At 49.6% G+C, this 21,445-nt stretch overlaps 1 protein-coding gene across 1 annotated transcript in view; it reads right to left on the bottom strand.

Moving 5' to 3' along the window:
* Window positions 1–2,348: 2,348 nt before the first annotated feature.
* The window catches only part of LOC111529172 (protein-glutamine gamma-glutamyltransferase Z-like), a 46,245-nt gene continuing 27,148 nt past the window's right edge, over window positions 2,349–21,445 (bottom strand). The window contains exons 3-14 of the mRNA XM_023196041.3: window positions 17,486–17,668; window positions 16,431–16,676; window positions 15,708–15,826; window positions 13,595–13,723; window positions 13,334–13,511; window positions 10,862–11,000; window positions 8,604–8,707; window positions 7,942–8,184; window positions 5,698–6,024; window positions 5,191–5,351; window positions 2,934–3,067; window positions 2,349–2,686 (exon numbers count right to left, since the gene is read on the bottom strand). Coding sequence (XP_023051809.2) covers window positions 2,527–2,686; window positions 2,934–3,067; window positions 5,191–5,351; window positions 5,698–6,024; window positions 7,942–8,184; window positions 8,604–8,707; window positions 10,862–11,000; window positions 13,334–13,511; window positions 13,595–13,723; window positions 15,708–15,826; window positions 16,431–16,676; window positions 17,486–17,668 — 2,123 coding nt within the window. The 3' untranslated portion in view covers window positions 2,349–2,526. The remainder of the gene's footprint in view (window positions 2,687–2,933; window positions 3,068–5,190; window positions 5,352–5,697; window positions 6,025–7,941; window positions 8,185–8,603; window positions 8,708–10,861; window positions 11,001–13,333; window positions 13,512–13,594; window positions 13,724–15,707; window positions 15,827–16,430; window positions 16,677–17,485; window positions 17,669–21,445) is intronic.

The following is a 21,445-nucleotide window of genomic DNA, read 5'->3' as shown; positions in this document are numbered from 1 at the left end:
AATTTTTGTATTTTTAGTAGAGATGGGGTTTCGCCATATTGGCTGGGCTGGTCTCGAACTCCTGACCTCAGGTGATCAGCCTGCCTCAGCCTCCCAATGTGCTGGGATAACAGGCGTGAGCCACCACGCTCGGCCCAGAGTATAAAAATTTTTAAAGCCAACTTTTAGTTGGGGACAGGAAAAATAATTTGAAAGGTAGGCTGGAAAGACAGAAATGACCAACATCCACATCCCCCTGGGAGGCCTTTCCCAGGCCAGTAGGAAGCCTGCCTGCTGTTCTTCTCCAGTGACACAGCCAGGGACAGGGAAGGAGGGCCATGACTAAACATGAGGACCCAATGCTTGGCAGACAAGCGAGGTTTCACATTCCTGCAAGGGCAACTCAGGTGGCCCTCTCCTGATGGCAGGGAGCCGCCTGGAACACAGCATGACAGGGCAGTGACAGGGCACCATGGAAATGCCCAGCGGCTCCTCACGGGGATGGGTGCAGCTGACACACGGGGCGGAGTGAGGACGTGCAGGCTCCTACCCTTCCTGACTCCAGCAGCTGCATGCAGTCAGGGCTGGGGGCCACCCCAAGAGGAAAAATAAGCCAGGTGCGGTGGCTCATGCCTGTAATCCCAGCACTTTGAGAGGCGAGGCCGACGGATCACAAGGTCAGGAGTTTGAGACCAGCCTGGCCAACACAGTGGAACCCCGTCTCTACTAAAAATACAAAAAAAAAAAAAATTAGCTGGGCATGGTGGCAGGCACCTGTAATCCTAGCTACTTGGGAAGCTGAAGCAGGAGAATCGCTTGAACCCGGGAGGCGGAGTTGCCGTGAGCCAAGATCGCACTAGTGCACTCCAGCCCGGGCGACAGTGAGAGACCCTGTCTCAAAAAAAAAAAAAAAAAAAAAGGAGAGAGAAAGAGAGAAAATAGAAGGGGAAAGGAGGACTCGGGGCAAACAAACAAAAAAATACATGAAGGGGGGAAGAGGGGGAGGGAAAGCAGGAAGAGGAAGGAAAAGGGAGAAGAGGAGCAAGAGGGAGAGGAGGAGGGGAAGGGAAGGGAAGACAGAAAGGAGTCAAAACTGTCGAGGGGCGGAGCAGGTGAGGAATGCACGTGCCTGCAGACCGACAGAAAGATGCTCTCCTTTCCTGTGTTTCTGAATTTTCTAAATTATCTATGATGGAGACGTATCCATTTGTAATGCTGACTTTTCAACAACAGAATAAAAGAGGAAAAAGGGAATTTGGATGGTGTGTCCAGCCACCAGAGTCCCAGGCTGAAAGCCAGAATGATTCCTTGAGAAATGTTAGCAAAGATTTTCTCTGGGATGGGGGAGCTATTGGTGATTTTTCTTTAGTTTTTTTGTTTTTGTTTGTTTGTTTTTTCACTTTCCAAATCATCTAGAATGAGCAGGAATAATATTGGTAACCACAGGAGAAAGAAATACAAAAGAGTGACTCCCTCTGTCCTTAAAATAACAAAAACAAAAGACAAAGGAGGCCAGGTGCAGTGGCTCATGCCTGTAATCCCAGCACTTTGGGAGGCCAAGGTGGGTGGATCACCTGAGGTCAGGAGGTCAAGACCAGCCTGGCCAACATAGGGAAAAACCGTCTGTACTAAAAATACAAAAAAATTAGCTGGGTGTGGTGGTGGGCGCCTGTAATCCCAGCTACTCGGGAGGCTGAGGCAGGAGAATCGCTTGAACCCGGGAGGTGGAGACTACAATGAGCCAAGATTGTGCCATTGTACTCCAGCCTGGGCGACAGGAGGGAAACTGTCTCAAAAAAAAAAAAGAGCACACACACACATACACACACACACACACACACACACACACACACACACAAGCAGGAAGAGAGGCTGAGAGTTGGGATGATGGGGAAGAACGCAAGATGAGGGTGAGGGAGCGAGAGGCAAAGGCGGGGACACGGATAGCAGGTGAGGCTGTTGCTAAACAGCAGCCAGCTATGCAGTGCTTCCCAGTCATCCTGTCTGTCAACGAACGTGTGCGGAAAGGTGGCTGCCTGTGCCTCCCAGGATACTCTAGACTGGGGGCAGAGTAGTCCTGCTGGGCAGCTTCTGGCCAGTCGGCACAGGGTTGCTGTCCTCCGGCACATCCAAGCTCCCCAGGCCTCCCTCCATCGTCTGCCTGCAGGCTCACTAAGTGTAAATGGAGAGACCTGGGATCCTTAATTCCAGAGAGGCTGCTTTAGAGCGGATGGTGGTGGGCTTACTTTGTGGTTGAGGCTCTTAAGGGAGGAGAGAGAGGACAGGAGGGGAAGGGAGGGTTCAGCCACAGAGCTGGCAGCCAGGCCAAGAGGATCAGCCAGGAGCAATAAGTGGCTTGAGAATGCTGGTGATAAATAAAGACGTCTTTATTGTCTCTTCCCAAAGCACACGATGTTTCTAACAGAGCTTCATCCACTCCCAGGCAGGCTGGAGAGAGGACAGAGGTGGAGCCAAGACGACACAGTCAGGAGTAGAAAGGAGTCAGGTGGAGCAGGGGTGCCAGGGAGGGCAGCCGGAGGGCGGGGCTTAGGGAGCTCCAGCCGCAGAGACAAAGATGTCCTTGTAGCCTTTGATCTCCTTGACCTCATTGCTGCTGATGAGAACCTGGAGCTGGCGGGGTCCAGCTTTGGTGGGGTAGAGGTCCAGTTGAATTTGGAGGGTGTGTCCGGCCACCAGAGTCCCAAGGCTGAAAGTCAGAAATGGCCTGTGAGAGCCTCAAGGAGCCCCTGCTGGCAGGAGGGGTGATCCGGTTCCCCTCTGGGTGGGTGAGAAGCTCCCACTCGCCACCACCACTGAGTTCAGCCTTTCCTGAGGAGGGTGAGAAAGTGGGGGCAGAGAGGCACCGCACAGGGGATTGAGGAGGGTCCTGTGATGCCATGGGGCACCCCTTTTCTGAGACCAGCAAGGGGGAGGTAGGCAGAAGCATCACTTACTCCTTTGTTATCTGCCCATTGACAAGGCCGCTTCCCTCCAGCACCATCGTGCAGCTGCTCAGAGCCACCATCAAGGTGTTGGTGAGGGTGACGTGGACCCTCAGTGCCTTGCCCACCTCAGCCCTCTCAGACACCTGTGTGGAGAGAGGTCAGTGATCCCACCGGCAGTTGGCCTCGCTTCTGCACTCTGGTTCAGTTATCCCCACCCCAGGTCCCTGGCGACCACCACGAACCGCGGCTTAGAGCTAACGTGCTACAGTGGGGAGGGAGGAATGTGAGCTGAGAGTACTTGAGATTAACACATATACAGGCCTGTCTTAGGTCGCAATACTCCAAGGAGCCACCACCAATCAGCAATTGCCACCAAGCTGAAACCCGTTTCCCTCCCCACCATCTAGTTCAAGATGTCCACAAGATTTCAATGGGAGTGCCAGCTCCAGTGGGTGGCTACTAGGAAGGCTGTGTTAAAAAGGATCCCGAGGACAAAGGATCCCAACTGATTCCTATCTAACACAGGTGGGGGATAAGGAAGTGGTGTCATGTGTGCCACCCAAGTGCCATCAGTGATGTCCTCCTGCCCTTACACTCATCACCGAGGAAACAATGAGGCCAAGGCCCCTTGATGTGTTAATGGCAGAGCCAGGACCTGACCCGGGTGTCCCAGACCCCAGCCCAGGATCTTTCCCCATACTGCTGTGTCTTCATAAACATCAGCAGGGCATGCACTCGAGTTCTTCCAGGTGCGCCCAGTGCTGTGTCATGGGGCAGCACAGCCGTGGCCTGTGAGTGGGAGGCAGGCATCCTTCCTCCTCATTTCTGGAGCCCCTGTTCCTAGAACAGTGCCGGCCAGATGATGGACACCAGTAAGCACGTGTTGAACTGAAATGAGCTCTGACCACCCAGATCATACTAGGGGCTTGTTCTGGCTGGGCCAGAGACTCAGAGAAAAGGAAGAACACACCTGACTTACCGGGGATCCAAACAAAAATACCAAGTCCCTTGTACCCTCATTAGGGTGTCAAAGTAGAACAGGTTAAAATAACTGTGGAATCATCTGTGGGTCCCTTACTGATGAGGATCAATTAGCAACCTACCTGGCATTTGCCATGTTTGCTTCAGGTACATGGCAGGGCCCTGGCTGCAGCCCCAGGCTTATGTCTGCACTTGCAATTCTGCCTGCTGTTTGCCCCAGCACAGAGGCTGCCTGGCGTCAGCTGGCCTGACAGCCTGACAGTGTGCCTGGATGAGAACCCTGGGGTAGGCCAGCTGATACATGGTCTGGAGCGGCCCAGTTCTCATTTGGGGTGGGGAGGGACGTGCTGTTAGAGAAGCCTCCAGGTACAGAGCCAGGTTTAGACTAGGGAGTGGGCAAGTCTTTTCGAGTGGGAGGGGCAGGTGGGGAAACGAGGCTTCAGGGAAGGAAAACCCTGGTAGCAGGAGATGGGGAACGCACCCGCTTCTTCCATTCACCCTTCCTTCGCCTGAAACTCCTTCTTTGTGCAGTGGCCTCACTGGCCCCTCAGGCATCTGAAGTTCACTTTTCATTTGTTTCCCTCTTTGCCACCTCAATCTTGTCAATACTCACCTTTTGTTTTTTGTTTTGTTTTGTTTTGTTTGAGACAAGGTCTAACTCTGCTGTCCAGGCTGGAGTGCAGTGGCATGATCTCAGCTCACTGCAGGCTTGATTTCTCCAGACTCTCACCTCAGCCTCCCGAGTATCTGGGACTAGAGGCATGCACCACCACACCAGCTAACTTTTGAAAAACTTTTAAGTAGCGATGAGGTCTGGCTATGTTTCCCAGATTGGTCTTGAACTCCTGGGCTCAAGCGATCCTCCTGCCTTGGCCTCCCAAAGCACTGGGATTACAGGCATGAGCCACCATGCTTAGCTGGTGGTCATCATTTGAATTTGACTTTGTGGAGTCTCTAAATCTGTCTTCTCTACTTCATCTCCTAGTCACTGCCTTTCCTGTCTCTTTGCCTTTGCAAAATGATTTCCTTACTTAAAATGCCTTCACAGCCATCTCATTTCTCTATACGGTTTCCTATGCATCCTCTGAAAAATAGTACCTCCTTTGAGAAGCCTTCCCACCCTTCACCCCAACTCACTGGTACAGAGCACAAGACCACACCATACTATGCTGGAGCCGTCGGTGTGGTATGAGGTGGGAACAGTGTCTTGTTGGCTGCTGCACCCCAGCCCCTGGATTGGGTGAGTCAGAGAGCCTAGAGCCCCCACCTGTGTCCAGATGCCTACCTCAATAGACAAGTGGGGAGGCTCCAGAGAGATATCTTTTAGGACCAGCATGGACCTCCCTGTCTCTTCAACCTCAGCGATGCCAGACACACGGATGAGCTTTTCGTCCGTTAGCTTGCTTCTGTAATTGCTGTAGGGCAGGAGGAGTGGCCACTGTGTCTCTAAGGACATACAAAAGACACCTTGAGTCCAGGACATGGACCAGAGAGAGGGGGGACATGTAGACATGAGACAGGAAAAATTAGAATTTTTCATGTGAGAGGTAAAATTGTGTGTGTGAGAGACAGACAGTGTCCCACCACGCACACACTGCCCCCAGGGCTCACTGCTGCGTCTTGCCTGGTAGGGTGGCGTCAGAGGTAGAGCAGCTGGCAGCTTCACTGCCCGGAAGGTGTGTGTGTCGGAGGAAGGGGTCTCTGTGTGATCTGGCTGGACCCGCCCCACTGTGTTCATGGCCCCACAGCTCCCCTCCCCGTAGGTGCCTTCTCACGCCTGCCTCACACTCACCCTTCCCAAAGTCCAGGTTCACCCACACCGTGTGCCTCCAGAGGGGCTTCCGGGTGCCACCCCCATGCAGCAGGGCCTGTGCACAGAAGCGCACCACCAGTCTGATGGGCCCCTGAGGGTGGGTGCTGTCTGGCACCCTCCGGATACGCAGCAGCAGCTGCAGGTCCTGGCCCCACTCGGGTATCCTGGCCAGGTGAAGCTGCAGCTGCGCTGGCTCATCCCTAAGACCCCCGGACTCCAGGAGATCCAGGAAGGGCGAAAAAGCTCTTTGGGGGCCCAGCATTTTCCGAGAAGCCTTCATGAAGACAGCTCTCTCCTCAGGGGATCCTGCAGAAGGGAGAGGCGGGAGAGACATGCATGGGGAGGGGTGGAGAGGACCGGAGACTTTCCCAGGGCACAAGGCACAGGAATAGCAGCACAGGGAGGCCGTGCGGCTCAGGTGCCACTTGCTGGGTTCAAATCCTTGCTCTGTCACAGTGCTTTAATCTCTGTGTTCTGTTCTGTCATCTGTAACCTGGGGATGATATCTGCTTTCCTTATAAGGGATCCCCAAAACGTCAGGCTAAGTGAGTTGCTGGCTGCAAGCACTCAGCACTGTTCTCTGCCATCACTACGACCACCAAGCATCACTATCATCATCGTCATGAAGCCAGAGGCTTCTCTCCCCAGCCAGCATCCCTCCAGCTAAAATATATGCTCAAAATTTATAAAAAAGAGGTTTGGTCAGGCGCGGTGGCTCATGCCTGTAATCCCAGCAATTTGGGACGCTGAGGCGGGTGGATCGCCTGAGGTCAGGAGTTTGAGACCAGCCTGACCAACGTGGTGAAACTCATCTCTACTAAAAATACAAAAATTAGCTGGGCATGGTGATGGGTGCCTGTAATCCCAGCTATTCAGGAGGGTGAGGCAGGAGAATCACTTGAACCCAGGAGGCAGAAGTTGTGGTGAGCCGAGATTTCACCGTTGCACTCCAGCCCGGGGAAAAAAAATGAAACTCCATCTTAAAAAAAAAAAAAAAAAAAAAAAGCTTCATCTCTTGCCCATGGGGGCTACTCAACATAGAGGCTTAATGTGGCTGACTGCCACTGCTACCGCTTGAGACCATCATTACCACAGTTACAATTGTTACTACTTGAGACCATCATTACAAGACTGAAGGAAGGGATGAACGTAGAAATGGTAAAAAACAAAAGAAACTGTTTTAAAGAAAGGCTAGCATGGGGAAGAAGAAAAGAGAAGGAGAGAAGAAAAGAAGAAAAGGGCTTCCTGCTTCTAGTGAGCAAAGGCAGCCGCTGAACGTCTACCGCCCTTCATATTTATTTGGGTAGCAAGAGCAAGGAGGAGGAGGTAACAATTGGTCAGCTGCTTAATTGATCACAGGTTCAGATTGTTACTGACAGGCTTCAATTATGCCTAATCATAAGAAACATTTGTGTGGCCTTCAACAGCTTAACCCACACTTACCCCCACCTGTGGACTTCTCTGGCGCAGTTGCTACATCCCAGAGGCACGATTCCCAGTGCTTTCTGTGGACACTCATTTAACCCTCTCAACAGCCATCCAGGGGACTGTTATCCCGTTTTACAGATGAGGAAATGGAGGCACAGGGGTGGTAAACTGTGTCCAGTCTTACACAGGGCACAGCAGAGCCCTGTTCAGTACTCAGCCAGCCTGACTCCACACACGTGCCCTCCGTGGGGGTGTCCACCCCGTCCACAGGCCCAGGGGCCCATCCCCCCGACTCCACTGATCTCCTTGCTACAACCCCTCCTGCCATGGACGTAGGGAGACAGTGGCACCACTCTGGGTAGAGTTAAAATACGGGACATTCAACTACATTTGAATTCCAGATAAACAACAAATGATTTTTAGTACAGTACGTTCCATGCACTATTTGGAACATACTTATACATTAAAAATCATACCCAGTTTGAATTTCAGATAAACAGTGAATACTTTTTAGAATAAGTATGTCCCAAATGCTGTATGTCCCATACTTACACAAATAAAATATTTGTTTACTTGGATCTATCTGGAATTCATATTTAACTGGGCATCCTATATTTTTATTTGCTGGTAACCCTACTTAGGGTCACATGCCTGGGATCCAGGAAGGACCCCTAGGAGTTTGCTATGAGGATAAAGGTGATTAGATGGTGACGGTTTCAACTTGGAGCCACCCCAGCTAGGGAGTATCACAAAGAAGCTTAAACCAGCCCTCTCCCCAAATACCCAGCCCGGCACCTTCTGGGTACTTGTAGGAGCTGGTGATGCTCTGGTGCTGGTCTGACCCCACCATCTTGGTGCTGATCTCCTTCCCGATGGAACTGGTGTTGTGGGCCAGGATTTCCTGGGCCTGGCCATCCCTGAGGAGCCAAATGACTTCATCGGCGTTCACCTCGGCATACACAAAAGGGGTGTCATAGGCCAGGTGGACATCCCCTTCCCTGATGGCCTTCACAGAGGCAGGGCCACAGCAGAACAGCCCTGTGGAGGCAACAGGCCACTGACATGGGGGCCGGGGCAGCTGGCTGTGGCTGTGGGAGGTGGAGATGGGACAGGCAGTGGCACCGCTGACTCTCACCCATGGGATATCTTCCAGTTTACCAAGGACTTTTGTTCCTATTAATTCATCTGACCCTCACAGCCACCCTGTGAAGTGGCAATGCTAATCATCAGCTTTTCCACTTTACAGGTAAGGACACAGCTGAGGCTCAGTGACCCATCCAGGTGAGCCCGCTGTCAACGGTAGAGTGAGATTCCTGATCTGAAGCTGCGTCAGCTGGGACCTCGGGAAGAGGGTGCCGTGGAAAACACTGCTCCTCCCTGGTCTCCTGCTCCCACAGCCAGTCACCCTAATCTGCCTCCCCACAGAGCCAGAGCCTGTTGCAGTGGTCCTCACTCACCGCTGCTGGTCTGCTGGGGAGTGGGGTCCAGAACCTGCCACCCGTTGTATCCTGGTGGGAGATCTTTCCGGATCATCCAGCACTCATTCCAGACATGGAAGTTCCTGCAGGAGGGAGTAAGCAGACAAGGACTCACGTTAGCTGAGGTTTTGCCAGGTACCAGGCACTATGCGGAGTGATTTATATCATTGTTTCTTTTTCTTGCTTTTTGTTAGGAAGTAATTTCATACTAAAAGTCACAAGAATAGTACAGGCTGGGCGCGGTGGCTTACACCTGTAATCCCAGCACTTTGGGAGGCCAAGGAGGGTGGATCACAAGGTCAGGAGATCGAGACCATCCTGGCTAACATGGTGAAACCCTGTCTCTACTAAAAATACAAAACATTAGCCTGGCATGGTGGTGGGCACCTGTAGTACCAGCTACTCAGGAGGCTGAGACAGGAGAATGGCGTGAACTCGGGAGGCAGAGCTTGCAGTGAACTGAGATTGCGCCACTGCACTCCAGCCTGGGTGACAGAGCGAGACTCTGTCTCAAAAAAACAAAAACAAAAAAGAATGGTACAAAGAACACCCATCTACCCAAGTCATCTGTTGTTAACATTTTGCCCCATTTGCTTTCTTTCAGTGTGGACATGAATAGATATCTACACATATACACTTCAGTGTGTATTTCCTAAGAATAGGGATTGTATAGTTTATCAACCCTAGCACATTGGGTATTGATATGATGCCTTTATCTAATTTACTGTCTATATTTTAATGTTGTCAGTTGATCTAACGACATTGTTTAGAGCCTTCTTTTCCCAAGCGGTACGCAGTGCCGTCTGTGGTCACACACTGCATTCAGCTACGCAGCGTGTTGTCTGCTTTGACCTTGGAACAGTTCCTCCACCTTTCTTTCTTTTGTTACATTGGGATTTGAAATGTAACAAATCTCTCTCTCGTAAATTTAAGGTGTACAAATGTAGTTTTGTTTCATGGAGATATTGCCTAGTGGTGAAGTCTGGGCTTTTAATGAAAACAATCTTTATGTTATTTATCTATTTTTTAAAACCAGAGTAGCACCCATTTTGGGCTTGTCTGATGTTTTCTCATTATTAGACTCAAGATACGCATTCAAAGACAGAACTGTACCTAAGTTACACATCCTCAGATACACCACTGCTTCCTGAATCAGAGATGATTCAGACCTCTAGGAGTCTATCTGTGGATCCCAGGCTGAAAAGCCCTCCTTACCAGCATTGATCTCATCCCACCCTAGCAACCCTGTGAAGTAGACGTTATCTTCATTTTACAGACAAGAAAATCGAAACTCAGAGAGGGAGGGGGCTCCTAGGACAGCAGGTAGTTCTCACACAACTCAGAGTCTTACCTGGAGGCCGGCTGTGGTGGCTCAGGCCTGTAACCCCCCACTTTGGGAGGCCGAGGCGCGTGGACCACCTGAGGTCAAGAGTTCGAGGCCAACATGGCGAAACCCCGTCTCTACTAAAAATACAAAAATTAGCCGGGCATCATGGTACATGTCTGTAGTCCCATCTACTCCTGCCTCCTGAGGCAGGAGAATTGCTTGAACCCAGGAGGTGGAGGTTACAGTGAGCTGAGGTCGCACCATTGCACTCCAGCCTGGGCAACAGAGCGAGACTCCGTCTCAAAAAAAAAAAAAAAGAAAAGGTCTTATCTGGAAACTGGCTAGAAAAGGAAAAACAGGAAACCAGTTTTGAGGGTAGAGCTGAGAAGAACAAAGGAACCAGGAAAAGAAACCAGAGATACACAAGTAAAGGGATGCACAGAGATACACACACACACACACACGCACACGCACACATGTATGCAGACAGGGAGTGGGGCGGGAGAGGAAGAAGTCAAGAGAGACAAGAAGAGGTCTACAGAAGCAGTCAGTCCAGGTTCTCCCTGACTTCTGGGAAAACAGAGTGGTACAAACAGAGACTCACAGAAGGAAGAAGAAGATGAATAAAGACTTTTGAGGACAGTGTTCAGAAGATGCCCAGCTAGTCATGTGGTTGAGACCTCAGAATGTTATCCCATTGTTTTCTATCTCTGAAATGAGTTAAATGTGATGACCTAATTAGCCAGAACAGCCTCCTAGGTTGGGGAATTCTTCTCTTCTTCTCTGAGCATTAGCAGCAATGTTCAGGGCAATCTTGCAATATTGCCTCAAGAGTCAGGGAGAACCAGGTCAAAGTTTTCCTGCCCTCCCTGGGACAGAGCAGAGAGCGGTTCAAGACAGTGCCTCTCACCATATTTTGTCTCGTTTCTGAGTTGACAGCATCTCTGCATTTCGGTCATAGTACGTATCGATGGTCAAGTTCCTATCCACGTTGTGCGCGGAACGGAAATTGGAAACAACACGGGTTGGAACACCTAAGCATCTCATTACTAAAGAGAAAAATAAAGTATAGAGAATCGCTCAGTTCATTTCAGACAAAATTATTGGTTTTCCATGCATAATGTGTAACTTTCAAGCTGGAGGAGAGAAAGCCAAGACGCTTAGGGAACCACACCAGTAACTCTTTTATTCCCAGAGCCCCACACCCAGTCCCTGAGCCCTGCTGCCCCATCGGTGGCCAACATCCCACAAGGAGAGAGGAATCATTTGAGGATCGCTTAAAACAACAGTTAACAATAATCCAATTTATCATTTAGGAGTTTTTCCACTCAGCAACTTTCCAAGTTAAAAACAGAGGGCCGGGCGTGGTGGCTCACACCTGTAATCCCAGCACTTTGGGAGGCAGAGGTGGATCACAAGGTCAGGGGTTTGAGACCAGCCTGGCCAGCCTGGCCAACATGGTGAAAACCCATCTCTACTAAAAATACAGAAAAAATTAGCTGGGTGTGGTGGCACGTGCCTGTAGTCCCAGCTACTCAGGAGGCTGAAAATTTAGTTCTGACAATGTTTTTTAACTTTTATTTTAGGTTTGAGGGTACACGTGAAGGTTTGTTACGTAGGTAAACACGTGTCTCAGGGGATTGTTGTACAGATTATTTTATCGCCCTCCTCCCACCCTAGTTCTGAAATTTGGGATCTGTAATTCTACTTAAAGACAAGAGGTAGGGGGAGGTATGAAAGAAATTACAGAATGGATAGAGGGACAAGATAGACTTCTAGAGACCGTGGAAACCGTCAGCAGAGACAAGGGGAAACCACAGAACCAGCAACCGTCTTTAATAAGGTAGCAGCTCCCTCTTATGGCTTCTCGTGATACTGCTACAAAGGCTTTTAAAAGCTGAGTTAATGATTTTGCAAATCTAGTCACACAGTGTAGACGTTACCCCCAAAACACACACACACACACACACACACACACACACACACACACCTGCCTGCCCAGAGCCAGATGAAGTCAAGCCAAGAGCCAGCAAGAGCCAGGTGTGACCTTGAAGGGACGTGGGTCCTGACATCTGCCAGCACGGCGAGGAGTTCAGAGAGGTTTATCCCACTCCTCTCCCTCCCAGGAGGGGCAGACAGTGCCTACTGAGGCTGCCAGGAGGATTACAGAGCTTCGAGAAGTAAAAGGACTAATGAGAGCGACCAATCCTTTTGTTGTGGTTCACTGAAGAGCCCCCAAGAGGGCCGCCTGTCTACCGTCACCTGCCCACTCACAGCACAGCTCCTGGGCTTGTCACAGATCCTTAGCAGGCATGGGAGCTACACCCGGGCTGGAAGCGGCCAGAGGAAGCTTGGCAGGGGCAGCTCCTCCAGTGTGCAGCGGCTCCATAACTCAAGGGCCTGGGAGTGGGGAGAGGCTTGGAAATGGAGCACGGTGGTGGACCTTGTCCTTCTCCTGCTCATCCCAGGCCTCCTCCACACCACCTACCTAGCCACAGCCTGGGGACTTCCCAGCCCACGGAACAACCAAGAATACTGAGTGCCAGAGTAGCCCTAGCCTCATTTCACACCTGAGCAAAGTGAGGTCACTGGATTCAAACACTCAGATTTAAACCTCCTCTGTGTCTGCAGCACCTGTATATAACTGCCAGCCTCTGCTGCCCCTCTCCAAAAATCCTCTGCCCCTGTTTTTGGCTCCTGTCTCTGTCCTCCCCATTCTCTGTTTCTCCTTTCTCCAACTCAGAGTCACCCTGTTAGTTCAGCAAACGCTTATCAAGCTCCATCATGTAGCAGGACAGGCCTGTGTAAGGTATTCTGGCCTTGCAAGGGTGAGACAAGTACTCTCCATCTTTCTCTCATCTTCACAGATGATCTGCTCAACGACTTTGCACTGAATTGTAAATAATTGATACTGTATAAAACACTGATGTTCTTTAAGGGTAGTCAGCAAAGCGGCAAGTCTATAATGATAACTCCTCGAGGATCTCTCAGTGAAGCATTTGGGAGCTGCTAGCTCTGCCTATGGGTGAGGTCAGCTATCTCATACCATCTGCTTCCACTTGCCCCTCCGTGCCAGGCTCATCTCGAGCTGAGATGCCTGAGCTGGTAGCAGAAAGAAGCCACTGGGTTTCTGTTTCGGGACCACAAGCTGTCTCTCCAGACGACAGTTATAACAGTCTGACTGACCCACCAAGGATACTGTGAGGTGATTGCCACAGGTCAAACCCCCCTTACATAAATGCACAGGATCCCTCGAGACTTATGGTGTGCTGGCTCAGGGCCTGGGTGCCCACCACCCCCAGCTGTGGGGCCATGGGCAAGCTATGGAACTTCTCTGAAAATGAAGTTAATCACACCCCTAAGTGAGTGATCTTTCGCTCACCGGTGCACATAACAGATGCGAAGACCCAGCACTGTCCGTACTTCACAGGCTGCCCGCCCCCGGCTGACCACTGCCGTAGGATGGCCACACTGCCGTTCCACTCCAGAGGACTGACCCCTTTGGAGTAGTCCTCGCTCCAGTTCCCCTGCAGCACGCCGTTGTCATCGTTGCTGTTGATCTGCAGAGGACAGATGGGTGAATTTCCACAGCTCCCGGGGAAGCTCAGACTGTCCTCAGACGGCGGGAAGCATCCATCCTTACCATGGCACTCACCACCCTGCACACGTACACCACGTCGTTCCGTTGGGAACAGTCTTTGGCCGGGTTCTTTAAGTAATGCAGGCTCTTGTTCAGGATCTCAAAGCAGATGTCTATGATGTCCTCTTCAAACTTCCCAGTGATTTTAAGGGAGAAAAAAGAAGAGCAAATGTCTAGACTTCTGAAACTTTAAGTCACTAACAGACTTTTGGGGATGGCAGGTATATGGGGATGTGGGGATGGGGGGAGGGTGCTAAATATAAGACAAGGTCCTGCCTTTGAAGAACGTATAAATCAAATTGGAAATGTACGAGGTTTGAAATTCTGAAAAACTAAACTGTGTGGCTCTGATGAAAAATGGAAGCAGAATTCAGAGAGTGAGAGATCCCCGCTGGCTGGATAGATGAGAGAAGGCTTTGGTGCCAGTGGGCTTTGACGGATTGGGTGGACAGGAAGAGGAGAGTGGGCACATTTACCTGAGGTCTTTGAGCATGGTGGGTACCAAGGATTTAGACAGACTCCTGTCTGGAGGACTTGAAGGAGCAGGGAAGGGATCAGAGCCGAAAAAGTCTAGAGATCAATGTAGGGCCAGGCACGCCAGTCTCGAAATCAGGTAGAGGAGCTCAGAGCAGACACTGCGGCCCTGGAGGAGCCAGAGTGGGCTCGTGGTAGACGTGCACCATGTTTGCCACCACCCTTTGGCTGCCAAATGCACAGGTATTTGTCTCAGTTTCAAAGAGGGTCACAGGTCGCCATGGTTGGAGAATGGGGAAAACGTGCTCTCCCTCAGCAAGGCTTCCCCCACCTCTTCCCTTTTGGAGTTTGTGGGCAGGACTGCGGTGGCAATGGGAGGGAGAGAGAAACTATGCCTGCAGGGGTTGAGAGTGGAGACGCTGCCCAGAGCCAAGGTCCCCCTCTGTACACTGACTGGATATTGGATGTTATTAAAGAATTACTGTTCTTTTTTTTTTCTTTTCAGTTACAATCATTTATTCTGATTAAGTTTTGCAGAAAGAATCATCATCCTTTACACGACTATATTCTGAAGTATTATTGGATTAAATATGCTGAAGTGTCACTGTATTAAATGATACGGTATCTGTAATTTGCTTAAAAAAAAAAATTGGCCAGGAGCTGTGGCTGTAATCCCAGTACTTCGGGAGGCCGAGGCAGGTGGATCACCCGAGGTCAGAAGGTCGAGACCAGCCTGGCCAACATGGTGAAACCCCATCTCTACTAAAAATGCAAAAATTAGCTGGGTATTATGGCTCGCACCTGTAGTCCTAGCTACTCAGGAGGCTGAGGCGGGAGAATCACTTGAACCCAGGAGATGGAGGTTGCAGTGAGCCAAGATCATGCCACTGCACTCCAGCCTGGGCAACAGAGCAAGACTCCATCTCAAAAAAAAAAAAAAAAAAATCTAGTGGTGGAGTGGGGAGCGAGGGTGGAGGCAGAGGAGTACAGACCAAAGAAGGACAAGCTTTTTCTGTAAAAAACCAAATAGTAAGTATTTTAGCCTTTGCAGGCCATAAGGTCTCTGTCTTAATAACTCAGTTCTGCCAATGCAGCATGCAAGCAGCCACAGACTACATCTAAATGAATAAACATGGCTATGTTGCAATAAAATGCTATTTGTGAACACTGAAATTTGAACTTCATATAATGTTCACATCACAAAATATTATTCTTTTAAAATTCCTTTTCAACAATTAAAAAATGTGAGAACTATTCTCAGCTCGTGGGCTAAACAGGCAGTAGGCCACATTTGGTCTGTGGGCTGTAGTTTACAAACCCCCAGTGTTGATGAAACAGACTCATGATACACCAATCACTACTGAAGCCGAGAGGTGGGTACAGGCAGATTCACTGTAGCAGCCTGTCTACTTTGATTATGTTTTAAGGTTTTCATAATAAAATGTTAAAAGCTAAAAAGGAAAGATATCCACCCCTTCCTCGCCCCCTCACTGGATGTGAAGTTGGCCCAGCCCCTCACACCCTCACCTGTATTAGTGGCCCTCCGTGAGGGCGGTGTAATGTAACAGCCTTATATGATAGGGCTGTGTAAGGACCAGCCTTAAGGAGCCCACCCCAGGCCCACATTGGGTGACAGTGTTACCTGCCCATAGTTCCAGGGCCAGGAGGTGATGAATCTTTCATGACCCTTGTAAACAAAGCCATAATCTTGCATGACATACTCCTGCAGCAGTATTTCACTTGGCAGGTAGACGTCGTCCTCTGGGCAGTTAAGAGTAGTGGAGGGGGCAAAACCCCAAACCGAAAAACAGAATAATAAAATTAAAAAACAGTAATGACAATGTGTTTCTGGAAAACAGGAGGAGCAGTTGATGGGTTGATAGCAACAGAAATTAAGACTGGACCCCCTTAAAGGTCTACTATATGCTTTTCTAGAAGCCAGAAATACAATGTGTACTTTAAAAAACAACGATCTTTTCTTGATTGTAAAAGTGACTGATTGTAGGGTTGGTTTCTTATAGAGAGTCAGAAAATACAGATGGATGGAAAGAAGACAATGGAAACTGCTCATTCCCACTACTCAGAGACACCCACCATTATGTTTTGGTGTGTTCTAGCCACTCTCTCTTTCTGTGCATGCATACTTAATACAATTAGGAAATGTTCCAGTGTTTTCACTTAACATCACACCATGAATACTTTCCTCATGCCATTAGAAATTCTTTGTCAGGATGATTTTTGTGAGAGCACACGGTACTACATTGCATAGCTATGTGGCGATTTATTTTCTGGGCTTTTTCCAAAGAACCTCACAGGGCCTTCCCAGTGGATCAGGTTAGCATTACAAGCTGTGAGCACATCCTACCTGGACTCCAAGGGTTAAAAAGTAGGATGAAAGTTCCCAGCCGGTAAGTCACACTGTGACCTTGGCCCTGAGAGATCTCTATCTTCAGAATGTAATGGCCAATAACTGCATTGGCTGGTGTGAAAAGGGAAACGTGGAGAGAGTTGGAGTCAATGGTGAAATCAGAAGCGCTCCAGACATTCCTGGGCCGGACCCGGGTGAGGAAGAATCTGGCTCGGGTCCCCAGCAGCTCTGAGGGCTTGGGTCCTGTGTGGGAGAGAATGACCCCAAAGTGAGGCTCCAAAAACCTGTGTGATATGTGATTCCAGGGGAGTTGGAAGGATGCTCACCTTCTCCAACCACTTGCTAATGCTTTTGGCTTTTACTGCCCCTGAGTGTCCTCAGGCAAACCATTTAAGATCCCCAGGCCTCCGTGTTTTTTTTCTTTTTTGTTTGTTTGTTTGTTTTGAGACGGAATCTCGGAGTCTCCCTCTGTCGCCCAGGCTGGAGTGCAGTGGCCTGATCCCAGCTCACTGCAAGCTCCGCCTCCCGGGTTCACATCATTCTCCTTCCTCAGCCTCCCGAGTAGCTGGGACTACAGGCACCCGCCACCTCGCCCGGCTAGTTTTTTGTATTTTTAGTAGAGACGGGGCTTCACCGTGTTAGCCAGGATGGTCTGGATCTCCTGACCTCGTGACCTGCCCGTCTCGGCCTCCCAAAGTGCTGGGATTACAGGCTTGAGCCACCACACCCGGCCAGGCCTCCGTTTTTAAAATAATAGTACCACCTGAAAGTCTTGTCCTGGGGATTACATGAGCTAATGTGTGTAAAGTTTTAGCACAGTGCTTGCTGTGTATCTACAGGTTGGTTGTGAACTGCCACAACCTCAGTTTGCAGAGTTGACCAAATCTCTCCTCAACGGCACTAACAGGATCCTGAGCGTGAGGGGCCTGAGGCTCCCAGGACAAGAGAGTGGCGGGCAGCTCAGGTGGGAAAGGCAGGGGCCCTGCAGGCAGGCTCTGTTAATGCCCTCATTTAGAGGGAACCTGCGGGGCCCTGGGGCAGGGCAAACTCACCGGTCTCAGCCACAAAGGTGATATGGTCGCTCTGGGACTGGAAGGGTCTGCTGAAGCTCAGCCGGAGGTAGAAGAGCTGGCCGCGGCGCACAGTGAGCCGCTTGGCGCCCATCTCCTGCGTGTGGTGCTCCCGGTTGTTCCTGGAGCTCTGCAGGTCGACAGACTCAAGCTGCAAGGTTGCCACTAGGGGAGAGGAGGGGACAGGTCACGCCCACCTGCAAACCCCTGGGCTCAGGCATCCCTTGTAGCTTCTCAGTCATTTGCGGGAGGTGCGGGGGGTGCGGGGGTGGGGGGTTGGGTGGGGCGGGGCGGGGGGAAGTGTTGATCCTGGTGAGTTCCACGTCTGGACCTGGAGCCACAATGATCAAGGATTGGGGTCCCCAAACGGAAACCATTCCAGATAACCGAAACTTAACCCCTGAAGTGCCGCTGCATGCTCTTAACTATTTGTTGACAATCTTTCTAAAAGTCACTCTATTGTCCTACTAAGAATAAACATACTAGGATTTTGTATGAATTAAGTCAGTGAGCTGACTGGAGGCTGGGACTTCAGTTGTAGGGCAAGTCTGGGATTCTGGAGACTCTCTGGGTCACTTGTAACTTACGTCTGACTTCTCAGTCATTTCTAGGTCTACGCAGAGGGCACTGGCTGCTTCCTGTGTGTGTGCGCCTGGTATATGGTTGTGAAACTCTTGTTGCATAGTGGGCAGTGGGCAGGCTCTGGACTGACACAGCTTCAGGTCTATCACCTGGGCTGTGAGACCTCGAGCAAGTCACTTAATGTCCCTAGACATCGGTGTCCTCATCTGAAAAATGGAGACAATTATATTCCTACCTTATAGGTCATGTGGGCGTTAAGTGAGGATGCCCATGGAAGGGCCTTGGCATTGTGCCAGGTACAGAGTGAGCAGTCGTTATTAGTTACTCTTACTGGTAGGAATCATGCGTTCTTGGATTGCATTTCTTTTGTGACCTTTGCTGGCAATGTTTAGATTGCATTTACTGTCGACAAAAGTTCATTAGGTCTTTCCTCTAGTAGTACATCAGTTTACCTCAGTGGTTCTCAACAGGGGAAATCCCGTGCCCTGGAGGACATTTGGCAATGTCTGAAGACATTTTTTACTGGGAAGAGAGGCTGCTAAGCAGCATCCTAAAGGAAAAACTCATGTTTGCTCCCAGCCAGTTTTCGTGCATTTTGAACTTTGACAGAGGTTCTTAATGTTTTTGCATCTTTCTTACCCATCTTGATCCCTTTTTTTTTTTTGAGACAGGGTCTCACTCTGCATCCCAGGCTGGAGTGCAATGGCATGCTCCTGGCTAACTGCAGCCTCAGCCTTCATTCTGGGCTCAAGTGATCCTCCCATCTCAGCTTCCCAAGTAGGTTGGACCACAACTGTGCACTACCATGCGTCACAATATTTTTTTTATATATATTTTGTAGAGACAGCATCTCCCTATGTTGCCCAGGTTGATAGATTCTGATTTTTTGACCCAAATATTTTACTTTTCCATCTCTAGACTGGCTAAACTATCTTCCAGTCTTCATCTAAGTAATCAGTAATAAGATGTTTCTAAGTATTAGAGCTTAAGTTTGAGGCCAGTGGTGTATTGTCAGCTCTTTCCTCCATGTTAACACTGAGCCATTAAGAAATACTCTTTGGGGCCGGGCACTGTGGCTCACTGTAATCCCAGTACTTTGGGAGGCCGAGGTGGGTGAATCACTTGAGGTCAGGAGTTCGAGACCAGCCTGGCCAACATGGTGAAACCCTGCGTCTACTAAAATACAAAAATTAGCCAGGCCTCGTGGCGAGCACCTGTAATCCCAGCTACTTGGGAGGCTGAGGCGGGAGAATTGCTTGAGCCCAGGAGGTAGAGGTTGCAGTGAGCCAAGATCGCGCCATTGCACTCCAGCCTGGGTGCAGCAAGACTCTGTCTCAAAAAAATAATAATAATAATTTTTGGGCATAGTTGTTCAACTGCTTTAACTGAATCTAATCTTTGAATAAGGCTGAAGTCAATGTTTTTAAATTTCCTTCACAATGTAAAATCAAATCCAGTTTTCATCTTTTCCATAAATGTGTCAAATGTCTGGCTAAAAACAGAACATGCACAAGGATCCCTTGATCCGTCTCTTAACAACAATCTTTTGTAAGGTAGATTCAACAAAGGTGAATTACTGGATGAATTGGTACAAAGTTGTTAAGCCTCTTGATGTTTTGGGGCACTTAAATAGATATGTTATTGGAACCAGAAAATTCAGAGAAAGATCTAAGACAGATCCCTTTTGATCATTCAACAGCAGTTTTTAAACTTCAGGTCCAATTCATTTAGCAGTTTGTGAAATCAATTTAGAGAGAGGAGCCAGTAATAAGAAAAATGAAATGGAATACAAAACATACAATGCGTCACACATAGGAAGAACAAGGACAATTTTATGTGTAGCTGGGTCATGATATAAATTGTGGATCATAGTTAGAAGTCAGAAAGCAGCCGAGCGCGGTGGCTCACGCCTGTAATCCCAGCACTTTGGGAGGCAGAGGCAGGCAGATCACGAGGTCAGGAGATCGAGACCATCCTGGCTAACACGGTGAAACCCTGTCTCTACTAAAAGTATAAAAAATTAGCCGGGCGTGGTGGCGGGCGCCTGTAATCCCAGCTACTCGGGAAGCTGAGGCAGGAGAATGGCGTGAACCTGGGAGGCAGTGGTTGCAGTGAGCCGAGATCATGCCACTGCACCCCAGCCTGGGCGACAGAGCGAGACTCTGTCACACACACACACACACACACACACACACACACACACACACACACAAACACACACAGTCAGAAAGCAGCTGGCCTCAATCTGGTTGGAAACTGGTTGCCTCTTATTTGCTCCTAAGGGGCCTAAAGTTTTCATAGCAGGACCACTGAGCCTTCACAGAAAGCCTCTCCTTCCCATACACAACTCCCACCCTGAATGATCATAGCTCCAAAAGAGACAGGAACACACAGGAGGAAACAGGACTCAGGGTAGCCTTTTCCTGGCTGCTGTTTGTAGCTGAAAGCATAGTTCCTAGGGACAGCCAACTCAATTTTCCCCTGAGCCAGGTTTATCTTAGTTTGGGAAAGAAAGGAGAGGAGGGGGAAGGAAGATACCTTCCTCTCCAGAGGCCCAAGGTTGCAGTGGCATGGAGAAAACTCATTCTCCACTGGACACTCAGGTTTTCTTTTTTGTTCCACTCCACTGAAGTGCTTCTCATGTCAAAGAGACAATGACTTAAGAAAACAAAAGGAAGGTTTTCAAAAGCAGGAAAAGAAAGCCAAGAGGATCAGGAAGAAGCTGAACAAAGCAGGAAATCAAGCAGAATCAGTTAGTCAGCACCCACAAGGCCTTCTTGACTTGGCCACAATCCCACTGGAGTTAATGACATGAGTAAGAGGAAAGTTAAGCCCCAGCCACAAGACTCCTGGTACTTATTTGACTAATACAAAGACAAGGGTATAAAAGGATCAAATTTATCCTAATGTATTATCAGCCTTTTAAGGAAAAGGAGACAGGCCAGGCGCAGTGGCTCACAGCTGTAATCCCAGCACTTTGGGGGGCTGAGGAGGGTGGATCACGAGGTCAGGAGTTCGAGGCCAGCCTGACCAACATGGTGAAACTCCGTCTCTACTAAAAATACAAAAATTAGCCAGGCGTGATGGTGCATGCCTGTAATCCCAGCTACTCAGGAGGCTGAGGCAGGAGAATTGCTTGAACCTGGGAGGCGGAGGTTGCAGTGAACCGAAATCATGCCATTGCACTCCAGCCTGGGCAACAGAGCAAGACTCTGTCTCAGAAAAGAAAAGAAAAGAGAAGAAAAGAAAAGGAAAGAAAAGAGAGAGAAAGAAGAAAGAAAGAAAGAAGGAAAGAAAGAGAGAGAGAGGAAGGAAGGAAGGAAGGAAGGAAGGAAGGAAGGAAGGAAGGAAGGAAGGAAG

Source organism: Piliocolobus tephrosceles, unplaced genomic scaffold (assembly GCF_002776525.5).
Source record: "Piliocolobus tephrosceles isolate RC106 unplaced genomic scaffold, ASM277652v3 unscaffolded_108, whole genome shotgun sequence".
NCBI lineage: Eukaryota > Metazoa > Chordata > Mammalia > Primates > Cercopithecidae > Piliocolobus > Piliocolobus tephrosceles.
Note: the sequence above shows the minus strand (reverse complement) of the source record. Positions and strands in the feature narration are given on the sequence as shown.